Here is a 20603-nt window from a genome sequence, read left to right on the forward strand (position 1 = left end):
TAGTTTTGTCCCATTGGCATAACCTTCCTCACAAGTCAAACACTTTGTAAGGTCCAAAAACATCCAAAAGCCAATCTTGGCATCCTTTCAACCGTTTACCCAAGCCTCCCAGTGGATCTCTCCCAGATGTATTTTAAAATGCCAATATTTTAGCATCCAACTCAGGAGTATAGGCAATTTTATTCTCTAGTAAAGGTCTAGTACATTCAGACCTCATTCTGATCCAAACCTCTTTAAGCATTTCATGCCTCAACCAAAACTGCACATACTTTGCCACATGGTCATCAGGAGTCCACTGGGGAGAAAGATGTTGTATAATAGGGGGATAAAACATATTTTCCCTCAAAGGATCAAACAAACCTTCTCCTTTTTTCCATTGCTTTTTCTTATTCTTTTTATCCTCAATCTCCTCCACATCCAAATCACATATCTGAGGAGCAACTGATCTCTACATCCCCACTTTTAGAGGATTCATCACAAGACACAGCTTTGTGATTTCCTTTCTTGGACTTTATAGCCACTAACTCATCCAACTCCTTATGAATTGCTCTCTTCCTCTTAGCCAGAGGACCCTCCTGTATTTTTTGTTTTAGCGACACCTCTTTACCATCTCTGTTTTTTTTTTGTGATTTTTTACGAGTGGTAATTCAACATGAAGCTTCAACTTCTACCTCTTCCATTGACCAAAATTCTCCCTCATCCAAACGAAGTTCTTTAGGTTGTAACTTCGGTAATAATCTCTGTAGACATTCATCCAAACTTTTATCAATCTGACCTTACAAAGCAGAAAAAGCCTTATCAACACAAGCCTGCACTTTATCATCTAAACTACTATCTTCAGTTGATCTTGTTTCCATTTTAACAAATGTTATATCTTTATACCCAACAGCAGCTCACAATCCTACAATACCCAAAACACATCTCATCAATACCCAAAACACACCTCTTCAGTTAAATGCCTCATAGTGATCTGACAGGAAAAAACTGAAAATCTCTCCTATGACCATTTTAAGATGGCTGCCACCAAATTCTATCTTGATATGGCAAGCCAATCTCCTTTCACCTGAGGTGACTGTCTCTCGTGCAACTTCTAAGGTCACCATAAATCATATATTTATTTAAAGTAGTGACATTTTTTTTCCCGATACTCAACTAATATATTTTTACACTGAAATTGATTGTGCTCCTCAATTACTGTTCACACTTACAACCGCTTTGAAATTCCACAGTGTAAGTAGTGTGTGCCGAACTCCAAACACGGGCCGCGTTTAAAAATTGAGCACAAACTACCCAAGTTACCCTTCAACAGTGAGATAAACGCATGGCCAGCTTCATCGAATGCCGGTGCACGCACAATATGGATCACACAGAATAACACTTGTGTGATCAGATGCTGTAAGCAATACAAGAATGCCTACATGCGCCCAACTAATCCTCGTTAATTTGTGATCAATCTGAGTACAAGTTCCGCTTTGGTAAAATGCCGGCACGCAACCCCTTTGAATCATATTCTTAATGCTTGCCACTGACACCATTCGCTTTGCTGTGCATTTCTGCATTAATAAACCACTTAAGCCACAAATTTTAAACCGTTTGTCAAAACATACAATGTCTTCTTAAACTAACTGTACAAATACGCATATGGACTAAAATATTAGGCAAATAAGCAAACTTGTTTCATAAAGAAACCAAATTATCTCAAACTATCCATCATTTATTCCTAATTAAAAGTATCCTAAAATATTGAAAATTAATAACTAAGAGCTATATTTACTCTCACTAAATCCAAATATCAAGGGTACTTATCTGATGCGTGAGCAGCAACAAAGAAGGAAGATGGCTGCTTGTGGGGGACATTTATAGTGTTTTAAAATGTTCTAATGTTCGAATTCTAAATTAATGATCCTACTGCTGCTGCTGTATGTGTGGCAATAAAGAGGATATGCATAATATTGGCCTCTGTGCCTTGCCATAAAATCATATTCCTGCAATTGCAAACCCCAGCGTTCAGTACAAGGAGGCATCTTGGCTTTAGGATTGCCAAAAACAGTAAACAATGCTTGATGATCTGTGACAAGAGTGAAATGCTTTCCAAATAAAAATACATGGCAATGCTCACAAGCCCACACCGCTGCTAAACGTTCTTTTTCGGGTTTTTAATAGGCACTTTCAGTCTGTGACAAACATCTGCAAGCATATGTCACAATATGCCTTTGAGCATTTGGGCTTCCACTGTGTTGAAAAGTTCCTGCAGTGGATGACACACCGAACGGTAATCTTTTATATTTGAACAGCGGTAGTAATATACAAGCAATTTTCTTCAAGTTCCAATTGATGATACCCTTTGTTCAGATCAAGACAAGAGAAGTCTTTGGCACCATTTAGCTGTGTGATCATGACTTTGATGTGTGAACCTGGAAGTCGTTCTCTTTCCATTGCCTTGTTAGCTTCAACGCATACCAACACACATGTATACAGCTCTCTAACTGTCCTTTTTGGGTACTACCACTATGGGTGAAACCCATTGTGTCAGACCGGTAGATCGCTAAATGATACCATGCTTTAGTAAGGCATCACGTTCCTTTTCAACAGCTTCTTGTAAATGAAATGCAATTCTACGATGCCTTTGAGCAACAGGACAAACGTCCTCTTTAATATGCAGTTGCACTTTCATGGTCTTAAGTTTCCCTAATCCATGAAACAACAATGGAAACAGACTCACTATTTTGTGATGAGCCTTCATGTTATAGTTCCCACAGATCAGTCCCATTTCAGAAGCAGTTCTGAAACTGAGTAAATAGGCACTTGACGCATTACCTTGAAGAACGTGAATGGGTGCTTGTACTTTTATATTTTTGTGATTCATGGCTGCTACGACTGAAACTTGAATGGCGTTGATGAAACTCATGTATACACTTTAGTCTTTGACGGTGTGAGATGGGTCATTAGAGACAGTGCATGGTACTTCTCCTCAGGCATAATGTTTATCGACCCACCACTGTCTATAATAAAAGGTCGATAATAAAAGGTATGGAGCAACCGTTCATCTTTAGTGTAATTTTAGGACAATGTCTGAATGACTTTTGTGATTTCACTTGTCAACTTCTCTTTGACTTGTCTTCTTCCTTGTATGCAGCCAGTCCGACATCCACATGTTTCTCTGAGGTGAACATTGCACATCCACCTTCTTGTCGGTCGCTTGACAATGACACTGAAGAACTCTTAGACGAAGATTTAGACGATCAACTTCATTTAGTGTAGACATGCCTCAACTGATGTTGCTGCTTGGCCTTGTGGGTGTTTGTAGAACGTCGCTTCTGGAATGTTCAGGTGTCCATTGAGTTTTCTCTCTGTGACACACTTATGAGCAGATTTATGGAAAGTGGCGCTGCAAAATATTGGCGCTACTCCTGCAGAGTACATAGGGGCCCATTATAAATAATGGAAGCCCCCTTTTAATGCCTGCTCTGAACAGGCGTTAAAAGTACAGTAGAAAATTATTTCCTTGCGCCATTTTTTAGGCCGTCCTAACAGGGGAACGCCCCCTTTGCATACATTTCACCTGGTGCTGGCATAATGTAGAGCAAAGGGTTACAAAGTGGCGCACTGCGTGCATTGCGCCACTTTGTAAGTATGGCACAAGGATTTTGGCCTTGTTGGGCCACATTAGCGTAAAAAAATGACGATAATGTGGCACAAGGTGGTGCTAGGGGCTTTTAAATATGCCCCTTGGTTTTTCCTTTGCCTTGCAAACTGTTACAAAATGGTTCTCTTTCCCCCAGCCCTTGCATACTTGCCCATTGGAGGGACATTTACCTTCATGTGGAAACGAAAGCCCACATCTGAAGCACAGTTTCTTTTTCTTTGTATACATCAGTTTGTGTTCTTCAGTCTTGTGTTTCTGTTTACTTTTCATGTTCATGACTGACTCACTTTGCCCACCTTTGGCCTCCATGTCAGCAGCTTGTCAATTGGCACATTCCTCAGCTCTGGCAGCCACAATCACCTGCCCCAGACACAAGGCCTCATTATGAATCTGGAGGTCACTAGACCACCAGACTTGTGGATGGCAGTCCTCATCACATCTCTGGTGGTCGGACCGCAGGGAGCCACCAGCTCTGCCAGGATCTGAGATCCCAGCGATCTGGAGGTGGTGGTGATTCTAATCCGCCAGGGCAGCGCTGCCCTGGGGATTATGACCCACTTCTCCACCAACGTTTTTATGGCAGTACCACCGCCATGAAAATTCTGCCAGAGAATGGGTGCATCCCCCTGCCCTGCCAATACACTTGGCATGGGCAGTGCAGGGGACCCCTTGGCCAGCACCCTCACAATGTTCACTGTCTGCTTTGCAGGTTTCCGCCGGCTGACCTAGCAGGGAATGCTTAATGCAGCTGGTGGGGAGATAGCCTCTATGGCAGCAACCTCCCAGTCGGAAGTTCGGCAGACAGTGTAAACCATCAATCAAACTCATATTGAGCTCCTAAGTGTTTCTCTCAGCATTCAACCTAACAAACAACCATCTATAATTCTGAAGTGATTGGCTTCTTCATCATTGAATTAATTGAACTTACAATCTTTAATGAGCTTATCAAGTCTTTTAACAAATGTGTTGATCATTTCACTAGCTCTTGAAAATATATCTTTCGTAATCAAAATTCGGCATTGGATTGAACATGATATTTTGTACTTCTTTGATTTGACAGTATGAGGCTTGCTCAGCATGTGGTATTTTCTTTAATACTTCTTTCACTCCTTCAACTGCAAGCTTCTTAAGATATTTGATAATCTTTTTTTCATCTGCTTCTTCCAGCTCATCAATGAAATCATCAAAGGTTTCTATCCAGGCAGTCCATCTCATGCCAACAGTCTGCGTCTAGGCAATATCGAGTGGAAATGGTAGTTTCAAGAAGAAAACAGCATTATAACCATTTGTGGAACTTACTGACATTAAAAGTGGGGTTCTCTCCAGCATCATCTGCTGTCCGCTTAGACCTGCTCCATTTACACCATCTCTGAGGCCCACCAATGTGCTGGCATTAGGATCGTCGCGGACAATGTGCGGTTGTGTGGCCTCTTCTTTCACGACACCTGGAGCCCTTGAATTTCTCGAAGACTTTGTGAGTTGTTCTAAGCCCCACCTAGCAGTTTCAGTGGTGTGTTATTTCGAAACTCACTTTAATCAGTTTTCAGTAAGTACAGTGATATATTTTATGTTTGAATATTCTTTCCGTTAGTGTTTCCGCCGTTAGTGTACCGCCGGTTTTCCGCTTCCCTGGGGAATCCTCCATGGCGGCGCAGCTTGCTGCGCCGCCATGGGGATTCCGACCCCCATACCGCCATCCTGTTCCTGGTGGTTTTGGCCGCCAGGAACAGGATGGCGGTATGGGGTGTCGTGGGGCCCCTGGGGGCCCCCGTAACAGGGCCCCACAAAGATTTTCAGTGTCTGCCATGCAGACACTGAAAATCGCGACGGGTGCTACTGCACCCGTCGCACCCCTTCCACTCCGCCGGCTCCATTCGGAGCCGGCATCCTTGTGGAAGGGTGTTTCCCGCTGGGCTGGCGGGCGGCCTTCTGGCCGTCGCCCGCCAGCCCAGCGGGAAACCCAGAATACCCGTGGCGGTCTTATGACCGCGCAGCGGTATTCTGGCGGCTCCCGCCGGCCCTGCGGTTACCGCGGCCGGCAGGAGTCAGAATGACCCCCTTAGTGTGCCCTCTGAATCTTATTTACAGTATTCTTTTGTATTCAAAAGTAAATTATTGTTTCTTCTTGAGGTAAAAGCACCTTCAGGGCATTGATTTGCTGATTACCATTGGATGGTCTATTGATTTCTAACTCTCTAACCCCACATAAACTCCCTGAGTAAGCCTTGGACCACTCAACCTCTCTGCCCGCAGGGTCAAGTGCTGAAAGGGTGCCCTTTGTGTTCAGTTTTGGGTTCAATAATAACGTTACACCACAGACTAACACTCTCCCATCCATCATTATTAAACCTCTCTCCAGAGAAGCACTTACATCACCGAACATCGTCACTGCATCTCTTGCGCAAGGGCATCTTTCCTTATGCAAGAAACATTAGAATGATTCCTCTGGTATTGACAAAAGCAAATCTTACCTTGGAAAACCCTGCCAGCTATCAAGCACCACACACCTCAGTCTTAAACAAATAATTAAGCACTTAGTATTCAACCAAAAGATCAAATTAACACCATCTTACAAGACTGGTGATCTGGTTTCAGATCATGCTACAGCACTGAAACAGCAAGCATTCAAGACACAGATGGCACCCTCCCTCATCATACAAGAGGACATCTGCCTGCCAGCCCTGGTACTGACTCCTGCTTCATCTGTCAGACAATATAGAGACTGCTGGCCATCAATCCTAGATCACTATCTTCTTATCGCACCAAGAACTTAATGAAAGGGCACTAAACTGGGTTTCCTCCTATATCTACAACCATCATAACGAAACTGTGGTAAGGACTTCCAGATCCCACAGTTCACTGGTAACAGGCGAAGTACCTCAAACATTACTGAAAGTGATAGCTTTGACCACACACAGAACAGATACAGAAGGAAAGCAGCAGTGGAAACTTCCGTCAGACAAAGAAAGCATGCAAACCACACGAAAAATAGTCACCAATTTCCAGCTCCAGAAGATGCGGCGGCCTACTACTGGGCCCGCTAGTCCAGATGTTGCGGTTTCTTGTCACATTAAACCTTTTAGCAGAGACGTATGTCTCCAAACAGAAAACCATTAATAACACTGCAAGAGAAGAGCACTAGGACGTTGCATCATGGGGGATGTCAAATACCACAGAAACCACAGATAATCACAGATAGTGAGAAAGAAAACAGCGCAAGAGACATATGGAGTAAGAGAGTAGGAGATTAAGAAAGAAATGGTGACATAGTAGGATGAAAGCATAACCGGGAGACAAGATGAAACAGCAGAAAGAAATGTTAATAAAAGAAAGGGTAGAAGAAAGGATGAAATGATTCAAGAGAAAAACGAATGAAATGAGTAGAGATGAAAGAAAGCAGTAAATGAAAGACAAGAAAGATTAAATGGTTTAGGAGTTAAAAAGAAAATATCAAAAAAGGGGTAAAATAAAGACAGAAAAGTATAAAAGAAAATAAGGGATGGGTAAAGATAAAAGGATGATAGAAATAAACAATGGAAGCATGACAGAAAAAAACAGGAAGCAAGGAAGGATGAAGGAAATAAAGAAGATGGGAAAAAAGATAGGAAGAAAGAAGGAAGGAAAGATGAAAAGAATAAAGATAAAAGATAAAAGGAAATGATGACAAAGGTAAGATGATAAAGGAAGTTCAAGTTATTATTCAAGTTCATGTTTTAATACAAATTCATACAGCAATTCAGTACCATACAGCGGGAGGTAAAACAATGCTAATGCATCAAAAAATACAATAGCAAATGTCCGAAGCTGCTGTAAACATTAATAACAAATGTGCCCACAGATTTAATATTATATTGAATAAAAATTGTTGTCGTAGTTTCTTTTTATTGGCCAGCAGGACAGGGCATAGAGAAAGAGTGTGATTCAGATCTTGACTAGCCTGTTCGATCATTAGTAGTTCCCTGTAAGCTGGTAATTGGTGCAATCAGATCATCTAAAAGATCTTTCTTTAGAAAGAGCCACATTAACCCCAAAATATTCAAAGATGTTAAACTTAAGCTTTGGCTAAAGAGGGTAGAATAAATGATCCTTATGTCTGAGAGTATTAATGGTGCTTGCTAACCAATCCGATGACTGATTATTGCTGCCTTGTGAGAAAGAGTTACCTGCAGTGCTTAATTTGTGCTTGTTGTTTCCGGTGCTGAGCACCAGCACTTATTTTTGAGGGCCAGCGCTTATTTTTCTGCCTCAAGCATTTACTGGGAGCAAAAGACAAATATGGGAAAGACGGAGGAAGAGAAACACGAAAAAGCGTCACAAAGGGAGAAAGCAGAAAGGTGCAAGAGTGAGCTGAAGGGGCAGGGAGTGGTTGCAAATTGATTAAAGAGGCCCGAGTTGGCTTCAGGACTACGCTGACTCATTAATCCGTGCTCGCACATTCAATTGCAGCAGCCGCGTGTTTCAAAGGAGAGTTTAGGTCACCTGCGCGTTTCTATTTACTAATTAAGCAGTGGTTACCTGCGGGACGCATCACACTGACCACTCTACCCCAGGGGCCAGCACTAATTTTGAGAAGTCCTGCTTCAATTAGTGCATCCAAAGGAGTTTGTAAAAGGGCAGGAGCTTGCCCGGAGGGACATGAAACCTATTAGAAAGAAGTTGTTGCACACAGGGACCCACTCTGCTCCGTATTTTAACAGAAGTAAATGGAATTACATAAATTCAACTAGCAGGTAGAGTGTCCCTATGCGTCATAATTCGTGATGGTTTTAAATTGGAGACAAATCCAACTGTTGAGTTATGTGCATAGGGGTCATATGGGAGAAGCCATGCCCAGCTCAGATTGACAGAGGTCAAAGGAATTAGATAAAAGGCTTTTATAATTCTTGATCCATTCTAAAGAAAGCCGGCATCTGGGATGATGGTAGTGAAATCAAGGGTGGTATAAAGAGCCCAAGGCCTCGTCCACAAATTTATGAGCATCATTATCAACTCATACTATTCACCAGGAAGGGTGCCATGACAGCAGTAGTGTCTTTATTAGTTTTAAGTAACCAGGAAGGGTTTGCTGTCTGAGCATGTAAGGTCTCTCTGTAACCCTGGTGGAAACCTTGGTTTCTGAGCCCTTCAGACATGTAGAATCTTTTCATTTTTCCATTCTGCCACCTGCACATACTATTTGCAGTTTTAGGTGTGAAACACAATATGTAGCCGCAAGTACATTTTAAAATTAGGATGTATGCTTAGACTGTAATATTAGGCATACTGACTAAAGGTGGGTGAAATCATGCAGTTTTTCTCAATAAATTACAGGACATTCCCTGAAACAATTCGTTAAATTAGACTTTTAAGACAAAATGTGGTTTGCTAGAATCTTGTGCTAATATTTTAACACAAGTACACACTTTGGGTAAAAAGTCTTGAGAGATACCTCCAGGAGGTAAGTTTCAGAAAGGAAATGACTGTGAACAAGTCTCTTCCATGGAAAAATTATGCAAAATTGCGTAAGGCAAAATGTAAAGTAATTTCTAGCCCTGAACAGAGAAAACTGAGTCCGGCTTTGTGGAATTCCACAGAGTTGAAAAAAAACCTCTGTGGAATTCCGCAAAGCCAGAGTTCCGTGCCCCGTGGAGTCCTCCTGAATGCACCCATCTCGGAAGCGCTAAGCAAGGTCAGGTCTGGTCAGCCAGGCCCGACCCTGCTTAGCGCTTCCGAGATTGACACAGTCAGGGTTCCGTAGGCAGTGAAAGCTGCTGTTTCAGGCTTCTTGTGCACCGGCCTGTCCCGTATGCAGTGCACACAAGGCTGGCCGGTGCACAAGACGACTGAAACTGCAGCTTTCTTTTGCTGCCTACAGCCCTGCCCTGAATTCCCTGCCCCTGGCCTGTTGTGCACCAGCCTGCCCTGACCTCACTGCACACAGGGCAGGCCGGTGCATGAGAGGCCTCGAACTGCAGCTTTCACTGCCTATGGCCCAGGCCCTGGCCTGAACTCAGGCCAGGGCCAAAGGCAGCGAAAGCTGTTGTTTCAGTGCTTGTTTGTGCACCAGTGTGCACAAACGACAAAACAAAGAAAGAGATTAGGTTTACCTGGGTGTTCCCCGGGGTCCTTCTCTCCTCCTCGTCGGACGACGAGTCCTCTCAGCGGCTGCCTCCCTCCTCTGCTCCGGTGTGAGATGCAGCCCAGTGATGTGCTGGACAGCGCAAGCGCAGACTGTCTGCTGGACTGCCGTGCGCACTGGGTGAGCTCCGCTGGCGGGGCTAGCAGAGTTTTTGGAATAACTCCGCACGTTCTGAAAACTCCATTGGCAGTGCCAGTGGAGCAGAGCTCCCTGAACCACTCCTAGTAATTTCTGAAAGTTTGTGTTATGCGAAATTCAGGGATTATGTGAATTTCGCTAGCATAATTAAAATTTCTTGCAGGCCTAAGTTTAAATGCTGCCATTTAGGAGGCTAGGCAACTGGATTTTGTTACACTGTCTGAATGTGCACGTTATCTTGTCAATCTTTCAGTATACTTACTTAATAAATACCTGTTAAGTGCAATAGTTTAACCTGCTTTGAATGGTATGTTAATTTGAGATCCCTACATTTTCCAAATTGAAAAACATAAATGTGCACTGTATTTGCATCCAGATTCCCCAACAAATCACATATGTGTTTCTGACTGTCTCTGCATGAAAACGATTACCGAATGCAAGAACACGCAAAGAAATTATGAATGCAGGAACATTTAAAGAAATGGTAGTGTTCCTGGCAGAGCGATTCTTCTTCAGCAAGCTCCTGGATTGTAAGAGTCTGCCACTTTTATGATAACACACACAAAACCTAAAAGCCTTCAAAGAAGAGTAAACAAGTACTGCATTTTAATACTCACCTCTTGCTAATTTGTGCTTTATCTGTTGGTGTCTACATGTACCACTGTGGAGAACAGTAGCACATGGTTTCTTTCACTATGCATTGGTGAAGCTACTGTTTCCCACTGTCACTTCCAAGAAAAAGCTGTGCACTGACTTTCCTCACACATAAGTAACTTGTTTGCAGTTGGAGCTTGTAAGACCGGACAGCCTTGGGGTGGTCATCCCCCAACTTTTTGCCTGACTCCCTCCATTTTTCTGACCCTGTTTTTGCTGGTTTTAGGACTCTGCCCACCTTACTGCTCTTGACCAGTGCTAAAGTGCATGTCCTCTCTCGCCTAAACATAGTGATATTGGTTCCTACCCAATTGGCATATTTATCTTACCTGTCAGTCCCTAGCAAAGTGCACTACATGTGTCCAGGGCCTGTAAATTAAATGCTACTAGTGGGCCTGCAGCACTGATTGTGCCACCCACATTAGTAGCCCCTTAACCATGTCTCAGGCCTGCTATTGCAAGGCCTGTGTGTGCAGTTTCACTGCAACTTCGACTTGGCATTTAAAACTACTTTCCAACCCTTAAACTCCCCTTTTTCTACATATAGGTCACCCCCTAAAGTAGATCCTAGGTAACCCATAGGGCAAGGTGCTATGTAAGTAAAAGGCAAGGCATGTACTTATGTGTTGTATATGGCCTGGTAGTGAAAAACTGACCAATTAGTTTTCCACTACTGTGAGGCCTGCTCTTCTCATAGACTAGCATTAGAACTACCCTCATATACTTTTAAGTGGTAGATTCTGATCTGGAAGGAGTAGCCCTGTCATGTTTAGTACTGCCAGAATGGTAATGGAAAATCTTGCTTACTGGTGGAGTTGGATTTAATATTACTATTTTAGAAATTACACTTTTAGAAAGTGGGCATTTCTCTGCACTTACTGCCATCTGTGCCTTACAGCCTGTCTCCAAACCAAGTCTGGTCTGTGCTGGCTGACAGTCTCCTTGTGAATTCCACTCAGCCAGCCATTAGCACAGGACACTCAGTCACATCTGCATTCATCTGCATACAGAATGGGTCTCCGTGGGCAGGAAGGGTGGAGGGGCTCTCACTTACTTTTTAAAGGCCAGTGGCCTGCCTTCACACAAAGGACTGATAGCCCTACCACAGGGATCCAGGCAGACAGGAATGGGCTGAAAGGGGAACTTGTGCACTTCAAAACCACTCTTTGAAGTTTCCCCCACTTAAAAAGATATTTTTGGGTATATAAACCGGGTCTCTAATCCCACCAAATCAGACACTTCTGGATCTACACCTGAACTCTGTCAGAGGAACTGTCTGGCTGCACAAAGGACTCATCTGGACTGCTTTGCTGAGAAGGACTGCTGCCCTGCTTGTTGCCCTGCTGCCTGCTGGCCTCTGACTTTCTTGGAAGGACTCTGCCTTCCCCAAAAGTTCTCTCCAAGGGCTTGGATTGAGCTTGCCTCCTGTTCTGAAGTCTCAGGGTCAACAAAGACTTCATCTACTAGCTAGTTCACCGACTTCAGCGATGCCAGGAAACAACTTCAGCAATGCCATCACTGACGCCGCAGCTGCTCCCGCCCCGTGGACCTCGCTGCACACAACAGCCGTGGCCTTCAACACAAGTCCGACGTTGCCGCAACGCCGCTGACGTCACGCAGTGTGATCGTTACACTGAAAAGTCACCTCATCATGTCTTGACTGACTGGATTTCTCAACCCCGCCAGGTCACAAGGAACCGATGCCTCGCCACTGATGCCGCACCAACTCCCCCTGAAACCGGATGGAACCGACGCCTGGCCTCCCCTGCCTCACACTACGGAGCCAACTCCTCACCTCACCTTCCCAGATGCCATAAGGGACTGATGCCGCACCGGCTCCAGCGACGCTTCACCTCCACAACTCTGTGTGATGTCTTTGCTTCTTCATTTTCAAAGGGACTGTGCCTGAGGGTCCGTGCAACTCTGTGACTGGATTATTAGGAACAACTCCGTCAACGATGCTGTGATAGCTCCAGTTGAAGCTTTTGAGTTTCTAAGCACTTTAGTGGGATTTCATCTTTAAAAATGTATAACTTTGCTTGTGTACATTGGATTTTTATCATTTTGACCTTATTTTATTCAGATAGATATTATCTATTTTTCTAAACTTGTGTGGTATATTTTTTGTGGTGTCTTCACTGTTTTACTGTATGAGTTGTTGCACAAATACTTTCGACATTGCCTTCTACATTAATCCTGTTTGCTCTGTGCCAAGCTACCAGAGGGTGAGCACGGGATCATTTGGGCTGTGTTGTGACTTACCCTGACTAAGATTGTGGTCCCTAATTGGACAAGGGTGTATACTTCTGCCAACTAGAGAACTAATTTCTAACAGTACCCCAAATGGTCATCAAGTATTATGCATTTACTACATTAATTACATGGGAACTGATAACATCATTTTGTTTGCCATGGCCATCAATTAGAGACAGATAAGACAGAATAGCAGAGGAGTCAATACTACTAGATTGATTCTACATAGATCTGAGATCATAGTATATAAACATCAAAAAATGTTGGTTGATGTTGTGAAGATGTCTGGAGAGGTTAATTATCATACAAATGATTTTAGAATCAGATTCCCTGATTGTGGTTTTCACAATATTTGGTTCAGGGAGAAGAATCCTCAGTGTGTTGACCCTGACAAGCTTTTCTAGATATTAAACCATTTTTGAATGATAGTCTGTTACACAGCTCTTTGTGACATGGCAGCCCAAAATGGGTCATTTCAGATTCAAGTTACTGCTAGATGGAGTATTTGCAGCCATCTGCAGGAGGAACATTTACCTTAACAAATGTTCAGGCTCCTGCAAGCAAAATAAAGATTTCTAAAGCAGGTATTATGTCACTGGGCTAATGTTCACAATAGGCCTTTTCATTTAAAAAGCTGCAGGCTGGAGCAATGCTAGTCAAGTGTAAGTCGTATCTGACTTGTGATGACTCTGCATCAAGCAACAGGATAGACAAACACTATGCCATATTGGAATCTGGAAAATTCCTGAGTGGGCATTGCTTCTAAATGGCTGGTAGACTTTGGTAGTGACAACAACTTAAATATCAGGCAGAGGAATGGCCAATAAACTTGCTGTCTTAAGAACAACATGGCTCAATGTCCTGCACAATCTTTTCACACAGCAAGTTTGTGTTTGGCATACCATATGTGAAAGGTGAGAAGGTAGTTCACCTATTGCCCATTGACTTCTTGGCCTCTAAGCTGTGACTGCAAACTAGTGTTGGTACTACCTTTCGCATCGGGCCCCACATAAAAAAATGTAGAGTCCCTCAGGGGTCCATTATATCCCATTTGTTATTCAACATCTACCAAACTCCCTTACCAAACCTGATTAAATCATTCAATCGCACCTATTACAACTACGCAGATGACACTTAAATCATTTAAAAAATGGGTGGCCTGGAAGACCTCTACAATTTAAATCTTGATGGCTGCTTTCAGTCCATAAACACATGGATGAAGAATAACCATCTAAAGCTCAATGCCAGAAAGATGGAGCTCATGACCTACAGATAATGGCACAAAAATACCAGCCTACCACCATATGGCCTAAGGAACATTAGGCCCCTCAAGCAATATCAAGAGCAGTTGGAAACCTAGAGATAACCCTGGATTCAGACTTATTCTTGATACCACATGTTAATAATGTCAAGAATTGTGCATTCTACACAATGAAAACACTGTTGCATCCTCAGATACTCTGGAGACCCACAAAAGCCACAAGCTATCCTCACACTCATAATCACCAAGCTTGACTATGTCAACAGCCCATAGCCTGGTGTCTCGTATTCTTCCTACTCAAAACACAACTTGTCCAAAATGTTGTGGCAAGAGTTCTTCTCCCCCCTTCACCCAAGAGAACACATGACTCCAGCCTTGCAATTACACCGTAGGATACCTTAAGCTAGAAGAGCAATGTTCAAGGCACTTTGCCTTGTTCACAGACCCTCCCAAGGAAAAAGACTGCTAAATCAACAAGTTAAGTTCAAGCAATACAAAAAAAGAGGATACCGTGCTCTAGGCGTGCACCACATTTCATACCATCTTACCATAAGAAGTCTAAAGGAGGCGCTGCTTTCTCAAGAGAAGTCAGCTGGCTCTGGAACTCATTAGCAGCAAGGATTCTAAGCATACAGGAGCATATACGCTTCAGAAGATGTGAAAACATGGATATTTCCAGATAACTACACCACCCCACATCCCAAAAACAGAATCCAGAAAGACAGTTGCACCCTCAAACTCAATCTTTATTTTACAATCCACAGATTAGAAAAACCCCAACCAGCAAACTACATTTGATATTCAAGTAAGCGAAGAAGGGCTGACCTGCAGTTCGCGGGGGAATTATATAGTTATGTAATTTCATATATAGCATTTCTAATCCACACTAATACTAATATCATAACACTCAGTAGTCAACAGTCAACCGTAACTTACAATTCTTAAATTCATATAAAATGTATCTGCTACAAGGGTTGTCCATGCAGCCAATAAACCAGCCATCACTAAATAAACGGGCAAGGAATAAATGAAAAGCTATGTTGCACAGTGCTGGTCAATCAGAGGACTTTAATCTAGACCACCACTGCAGGCCTCAAACATCTATACACTATGGCCACTTCTTTAAATCTCACAATAACACTCAGATATGGTATAACAATGGTTATCTCAGCAGTACTCTTCACTTATCTCTCCCTCTAACCATGCCACCTCTGTCCCACAATTGCACACAACATTTCTGACTGGACGACTCAGTAAAGAAACCAGCTATGTACACTATAATCATACAAAATACCATGAAGTGACTTTCAGGGCGGTACAAAGATGCCAGCATACTGAAAAACTATATACTGCACATCTGTGTCCCTCACACCTCATCATCCACCACACTGCTATGGGCTGTGTCCCATAACACGATAACCGGACCTTGCTGATCGTAACACACAACATGGATGCAATTTCCATGCAGGGATCACAAAACAAAGATAACAACCTTCCAACCACACTACATGGTGTAGCTTGTTGCCAATGTAGGTAAGCACTTCTGTATCCTACATAGGGGTAGTAAGTGTTATGCTAATGCTACAATACAACAGAATGCAATAGCAATACAATATTTATTATTTGTTTTTATTGTATTAAAGTATTTGTTTTCATCACACTTCAGAATTACAAAACAAAATGTATTTCATTTCTCTTTTCATAACTGCTATTGTTTTAAATATTTTATGCAGTTAATTTGCAGGTGTTTAAATTTGTTGTGTAGTAGAAAATGTTGACATTCTAAGTCTTTCCTTTCACACTCCCTGTAATCCAGTGAGACTGTCACATAGTTCACTTTACAAAATTCTCTCACTTTGCAGTCAAAGAAAAGTAAACATCTCCATGTTAAAAGAATAAGCAGCTATTTGTCAGAAGACACAGCCTGATATTTGACCTCTGCCTTTGGTACAGCATATATGACCAGATAAAAACAACATTTAAAGGCATTATTAGCACTCATTCATCTTCTGAACTCCACCATGGTTATTTCGATTATATCTGTTTTCCTATTATATTATATGCATTCAAATAAGAATGCAGCTTCTTTAGATAAACCGAGTTTTCAATAAATGCTGTGCCAGCTGCCTGTGTCATTTGGGAGCGGGGGGGGGCAAAGATTGACTTGGGCAGTTGATGCATTCTCACAATCTTTCTGGTGAAATAAATCTGAAAATCCAGCGTTTGTTAGCTGTGTTTAGTAGTCACCCTGGATTCCCCTATGTCTGCATGGATGTCAGACTTATATGCATGGACGTTAATTCACCAAAATGCCAGGAGTAACGAAAGTGACATCACACACCCTTTGACCTTTAGTTTTACCTACACACACATGCTTACACATACACACACATTCACACTTGCACACTCTCTCTCTCATGTAAACACACACACCACACATTTAAAAGCATTTTTTACTTACCTCAGAAAAGTTGTATTTAACCTAATAGTACTCCATTTTTTTTGCACTAATAGTGAATAACGAGGCATTATCCACTATTAGTGTATTAAACAAATGCGAGAAAACAAAGAGAGTGCAGCTCCAACCTCTGTGTTCTTAGCACTGATTTTGCCATCTCTGAGGTCAGGGGTTGCAAAGGCAGTGCCAGGGGTCGCAAGCTATAAGCCAGGGGGCGCAACTGCAACCCCTGGAGACCCCTAAATGACGTCCATGCTTATACGCTGGGGTTCACAGAATTGCAGAGACAAGGTCACTGTGGTAAAACCCATCCCTACCTGCCACTTCATAGCACCACGAAGCTTCCACTGCTCATACCTATATTCCCTTACGTAATTGTGCCTGTCTGTTACTGTAGGTTTTGGAAGTCATTGATAGTATTTTTGCTAATAATTTATATTAGTCCAAGTACTGTAGACTAATGTAAATTACTATTCCTGTACTAACTACTGGAATGGCCTCTCAACTGGGGGCGGACAACAATATTTGCTTTTGCCTGCAAATGTGCATTAAGTCGGGAAACTTCAACTCATCACCATAATGGGGAAAGTGTCCTAACATCACCCTCGAACAATGTAACCCATCTGCACAATGGGGCTATTTTCCAGCCACAGGATGTACTGTGCATGAGTGGCGAGCCATCCTGCAAATCAAAATTGTGTCCACTTTCCGAATGAGGATGGATGAAGGAGGTGGCAGACAAAGAGTGGAGGGAGTGTGGAGCTTGGGCGCAGAACAGGTGTGGCGCAGACACGTGGACTTTACTGATGGGGCAAACTTGACAGAAGATGGTACAAGGGGCTATGGATATGCTGGGATGTGGTATCTGTTGGGGGATGGCCACTAAGCAACTTTAGTCTATCTGCTGCCTCTTACAGCTACTCACAGAAAAATGCCACTGAAGCTGGACTTTTTTTTTTAACTTTACAAGCTTTGCAAAGCTTCAAAAGTTAAAAATGAATAAAACGTTCAAAGTTGTGAGTTATCAAACTTTGCCCCTATACTGAGCCCCGCTTGCTACACCATTTAGTTGTCATGACATTGCGATTCTTCCAAAACATTTAGATTTAAGTTATGGTATCGCTGTTCCCAGGATTTCTGGTTTAGAACTTGTTACATTGTGATAGTTCTATATTATTCTTGCTCAATGTTTATCCAATTGGGGATGTGGCCCATAGACCTGGACACAACACTTCACATATGGCCTCCAGAACTCTTGCTGTGACCTTCAGAAGTGGACACAGTACTCCTTTAAGTAACCCTTCAGACCTAGACTCAATAGTATAAAAAATGAACGCTTCAAAATGAGAAGCATTCCTCCACAATTGCCCCCTCACAAAACTGGACATAACAATCAACATGTAGCTTCCAGAACAGGACAGTATTGCAGATCACTCATTCAGCATTGCAGGTAACTCCCCAAAGGTGATCTCCAGAGCTAAATACAATTTCCTGAATGTGACTTTCACAATCGGACAATTCTCCGGAAGTGACCTGCATAACTGGGCAATATCGAAATGAGGCCTCCAGAGCTGCACACAGTTTTCCAGGTGTGGCCTGCAGATCTAGACACAGTACCCACCTGTGCATTCACAACACCCTTTGTTCTGCCCTAAAAGCTTCACCTTAAGTACCCACCATTGTCCTTGATCATCATACAGCCAAGTTGAAAATGACCTAAAGTTTGACATCATCTTTTAAGAGAACTCTATGATCTCTCTCTAGTGTTAAGACCATAACACCCTCTCTCCATCCTGACTGCACCTAAGTCATCTTTTCCCCTGATGCACGACTTTGTACTTAGCGACCCTTAACCTTAGTGCCAACTCTCACCACCCTTTTCTTAAACAAATACATTTGTAGCTTCCTGTCAAGGATTAATTTACATGTTATTGTGAATTGTAGAGCCCAGCTGGACTATCTCGATTACTTCTTAGTCCCACTATATCTGCAGATTTTAATGTTCTCTTCTAAGATACGTTCTTTACCAGTTGCATATCAGCATATCTAGTACAAATATACTATACTGCAAAAATATGATATCCAGAATATATACCACCACAGTATTGTGAAAGGAAGTATACATAGGCAAGAATAGATTTACTATTCTTTACTCCACATCTACGTATTTTTCAAATATATATTGTCAAAGTACATATATGTGGTGTTAAATATAGTAAACTGAGATCTATCTAGAGATGCACACCTCCATAGCATTGTGGTAATTGATATTCTGGATATGATATTTTCGGGAGGATACAATTTGTGGTTGTGTAATAACTGTTGCCACGTCATCGCACACACACATACACACACCTGCTCACACTTTGATGGTTTCATTTTCCAAAGAGAGATATTGCCTCTATCCCCCCATATAGAAAACCGCAGCAAGGATTCCTGGCCAGAATACGCTGCATCACGCCTTTCCACAGTGTATCAGGGATATTTGTGCATTATACATTTTTGAGTCTTTATTTCTGAGGTGAATTTCAGTGATTTAGGTTTTGACCACCACAATGGAGTGCACCAATGCAAAATTGATATCAATTGCCCAAATCAGCACAGGATGCGCTCAAATATTACAGCATTTGTTTTTTCTTTGGTTGGGGTATTCAGCAATATGAACATTTATCTCTATTTCTGGAAGATCTGAAGGTGCACAAAACCACTTCAAACACATATTGGGTCACTATGAGGACCGGAAGGATTACAAGGCAATCTTGGACACTCGCACGTTTGGGAACACTTGGGCTGTTGCGCATACCCTACTCACCTCTGGTTCAAAGTGCACCTCTAGCCTCTGGTTGGGGCTAAACACCTGCCCGCAGCCACGGCTCAGCAGAGAGAGGGTAGTCATTTTATCATCACCGATGGTCCACCTTGGCCACTGCCTCTAAAAAAGCCACCTGTTGAGTCTTTGACTACTCACATCTCTGAGTGGGGCAATGCAAATATTCACCGAAACAATACTCCCCTCAACTGATGGCGTGACAAATGGAAATCCACTAAGTCAATATCATAAGGAGTCAATGACCTCATAAGCCGAGGATTCACCAAGCTGATGTCTGAACTGTTCTCCCACTGAGACAATTGGAGAATGTGTGTGTTTTTTCATAAACGTTTTCTTAAGCACAAAGGACGCAGTCACTGCTTAACCTATCCTGGATGGCTGAAATCCTTTCGAGCTCAATCCAGTCAGTATCCCACAGATCCAATATCGTCTCTAGCCAATGTCTCACCGAGCAGGTATCCGCTTCTGAGCCAATATCCTACGATGTGATATACTGATATCCAATCTCCCACCATACGGATTTGTCACCGGCAGAGTCGGTATGCCGCGGTAGTTTTCCCGCCAGTATGAGATTCTGTCAATATCCCGCTCAGCCAATGTACCACCGATCTGAGAATCCTGTCAATGTCACGTTGAGCCGATTAGAGAGCCAGTGTACAAGTCGATTTTCTGTCGATCCAGTATGGGTCGAATCTAGTCCAAATTGTGTCGAAGGGGGGTGTGAGCAGGCGCTATCGCAAGGGACTCTCGGTCTTGTCTCTGAACTTTGAAGATCGCCTCTGCCTCCCTCCTCGGGTGGAGCTGGACGGAGTTAGAGCGATGCCAGGAAGTCAGGGAAGCTGGAGTCCGCTCCGCCCTTGTCTCCCACTTTCTTGGCTTCTCTCTCAGCTCTTGTTGTCCTTTCAGCGGTGGTTGCTAACTTGCTTCATCCCTGTATTTAATTCTGCTCCTCCACGCAGCATCCTGCCCCATTGTGCAGCAGGTTGTTTCCCGGTTGCCTTGGCAGCCGAGTGAAGGGAAGTTCTTGCAGGAGGGGCCCGGGGCACATACACCAAGGAGCCAGGATCGGGTTTCAGGCTCAGTCCAAAAAGCACAGATCAGCCTGTTTGTGCGGACTGCCCTGCCCCGTGTCCAGCGCTGTTAATTACATGCTCACTCTTCCAGGTGTATAAGTCAATGTTCTCTCGCGTCTCGTCCTACTTCCGCCTTCGTACGTGCGTGCCTCTCCTCCTTGCAAACTATTTG

At 43.0% G+C, this 20603-nt stretch overlaps 1 protein-coding gene across 2 annotated transcripts in view; it reads right to left on the reverse strand.

Annotated features, from left to right (window-relative positions):
- Positions 1 to 20349, reverse strand: part of KIAA2012 (KIAA2012 ortholog) — a 324198-nt gene extending 303849 nt beyond the window's left edge. The window contains exon 1 of one of the 2 annotated variants that reach the window (XM_069226046.1): positions 19341 to 20349. In XM_069226046.1, the coding sequence (XP_069082147.1) occupies positions 19341 to 19424 (84 nt within the window). In that variant the 5' untranslated portion in view covers positions 19425 to 20349. The remainder of the gene's footprint in view (positions 1 to 19340) is intronic. The other variant, XM_069226047.1, reaches the window with a different exon arrangement.
- Positions 20350 to 20603: the final 254 nt, after the last annotated feature.

Source organism: Pleurodeles waltl, chromosome 3_1 (assembly GCF_031143425.1).
Source record: "Pleurodeles waltl isolate 20211129_DDA chromosome 3_1, aPleWal1.hap1.20221129, whole genome shotgun sequence".
Classification (NCBI taxonomy): domain Eukaryota; kingdom Metazoa; phylum Chordata; class Amphibia; order Caudata; family Salamandridae; genus Pleurodeles; species Pleurodeles waltl.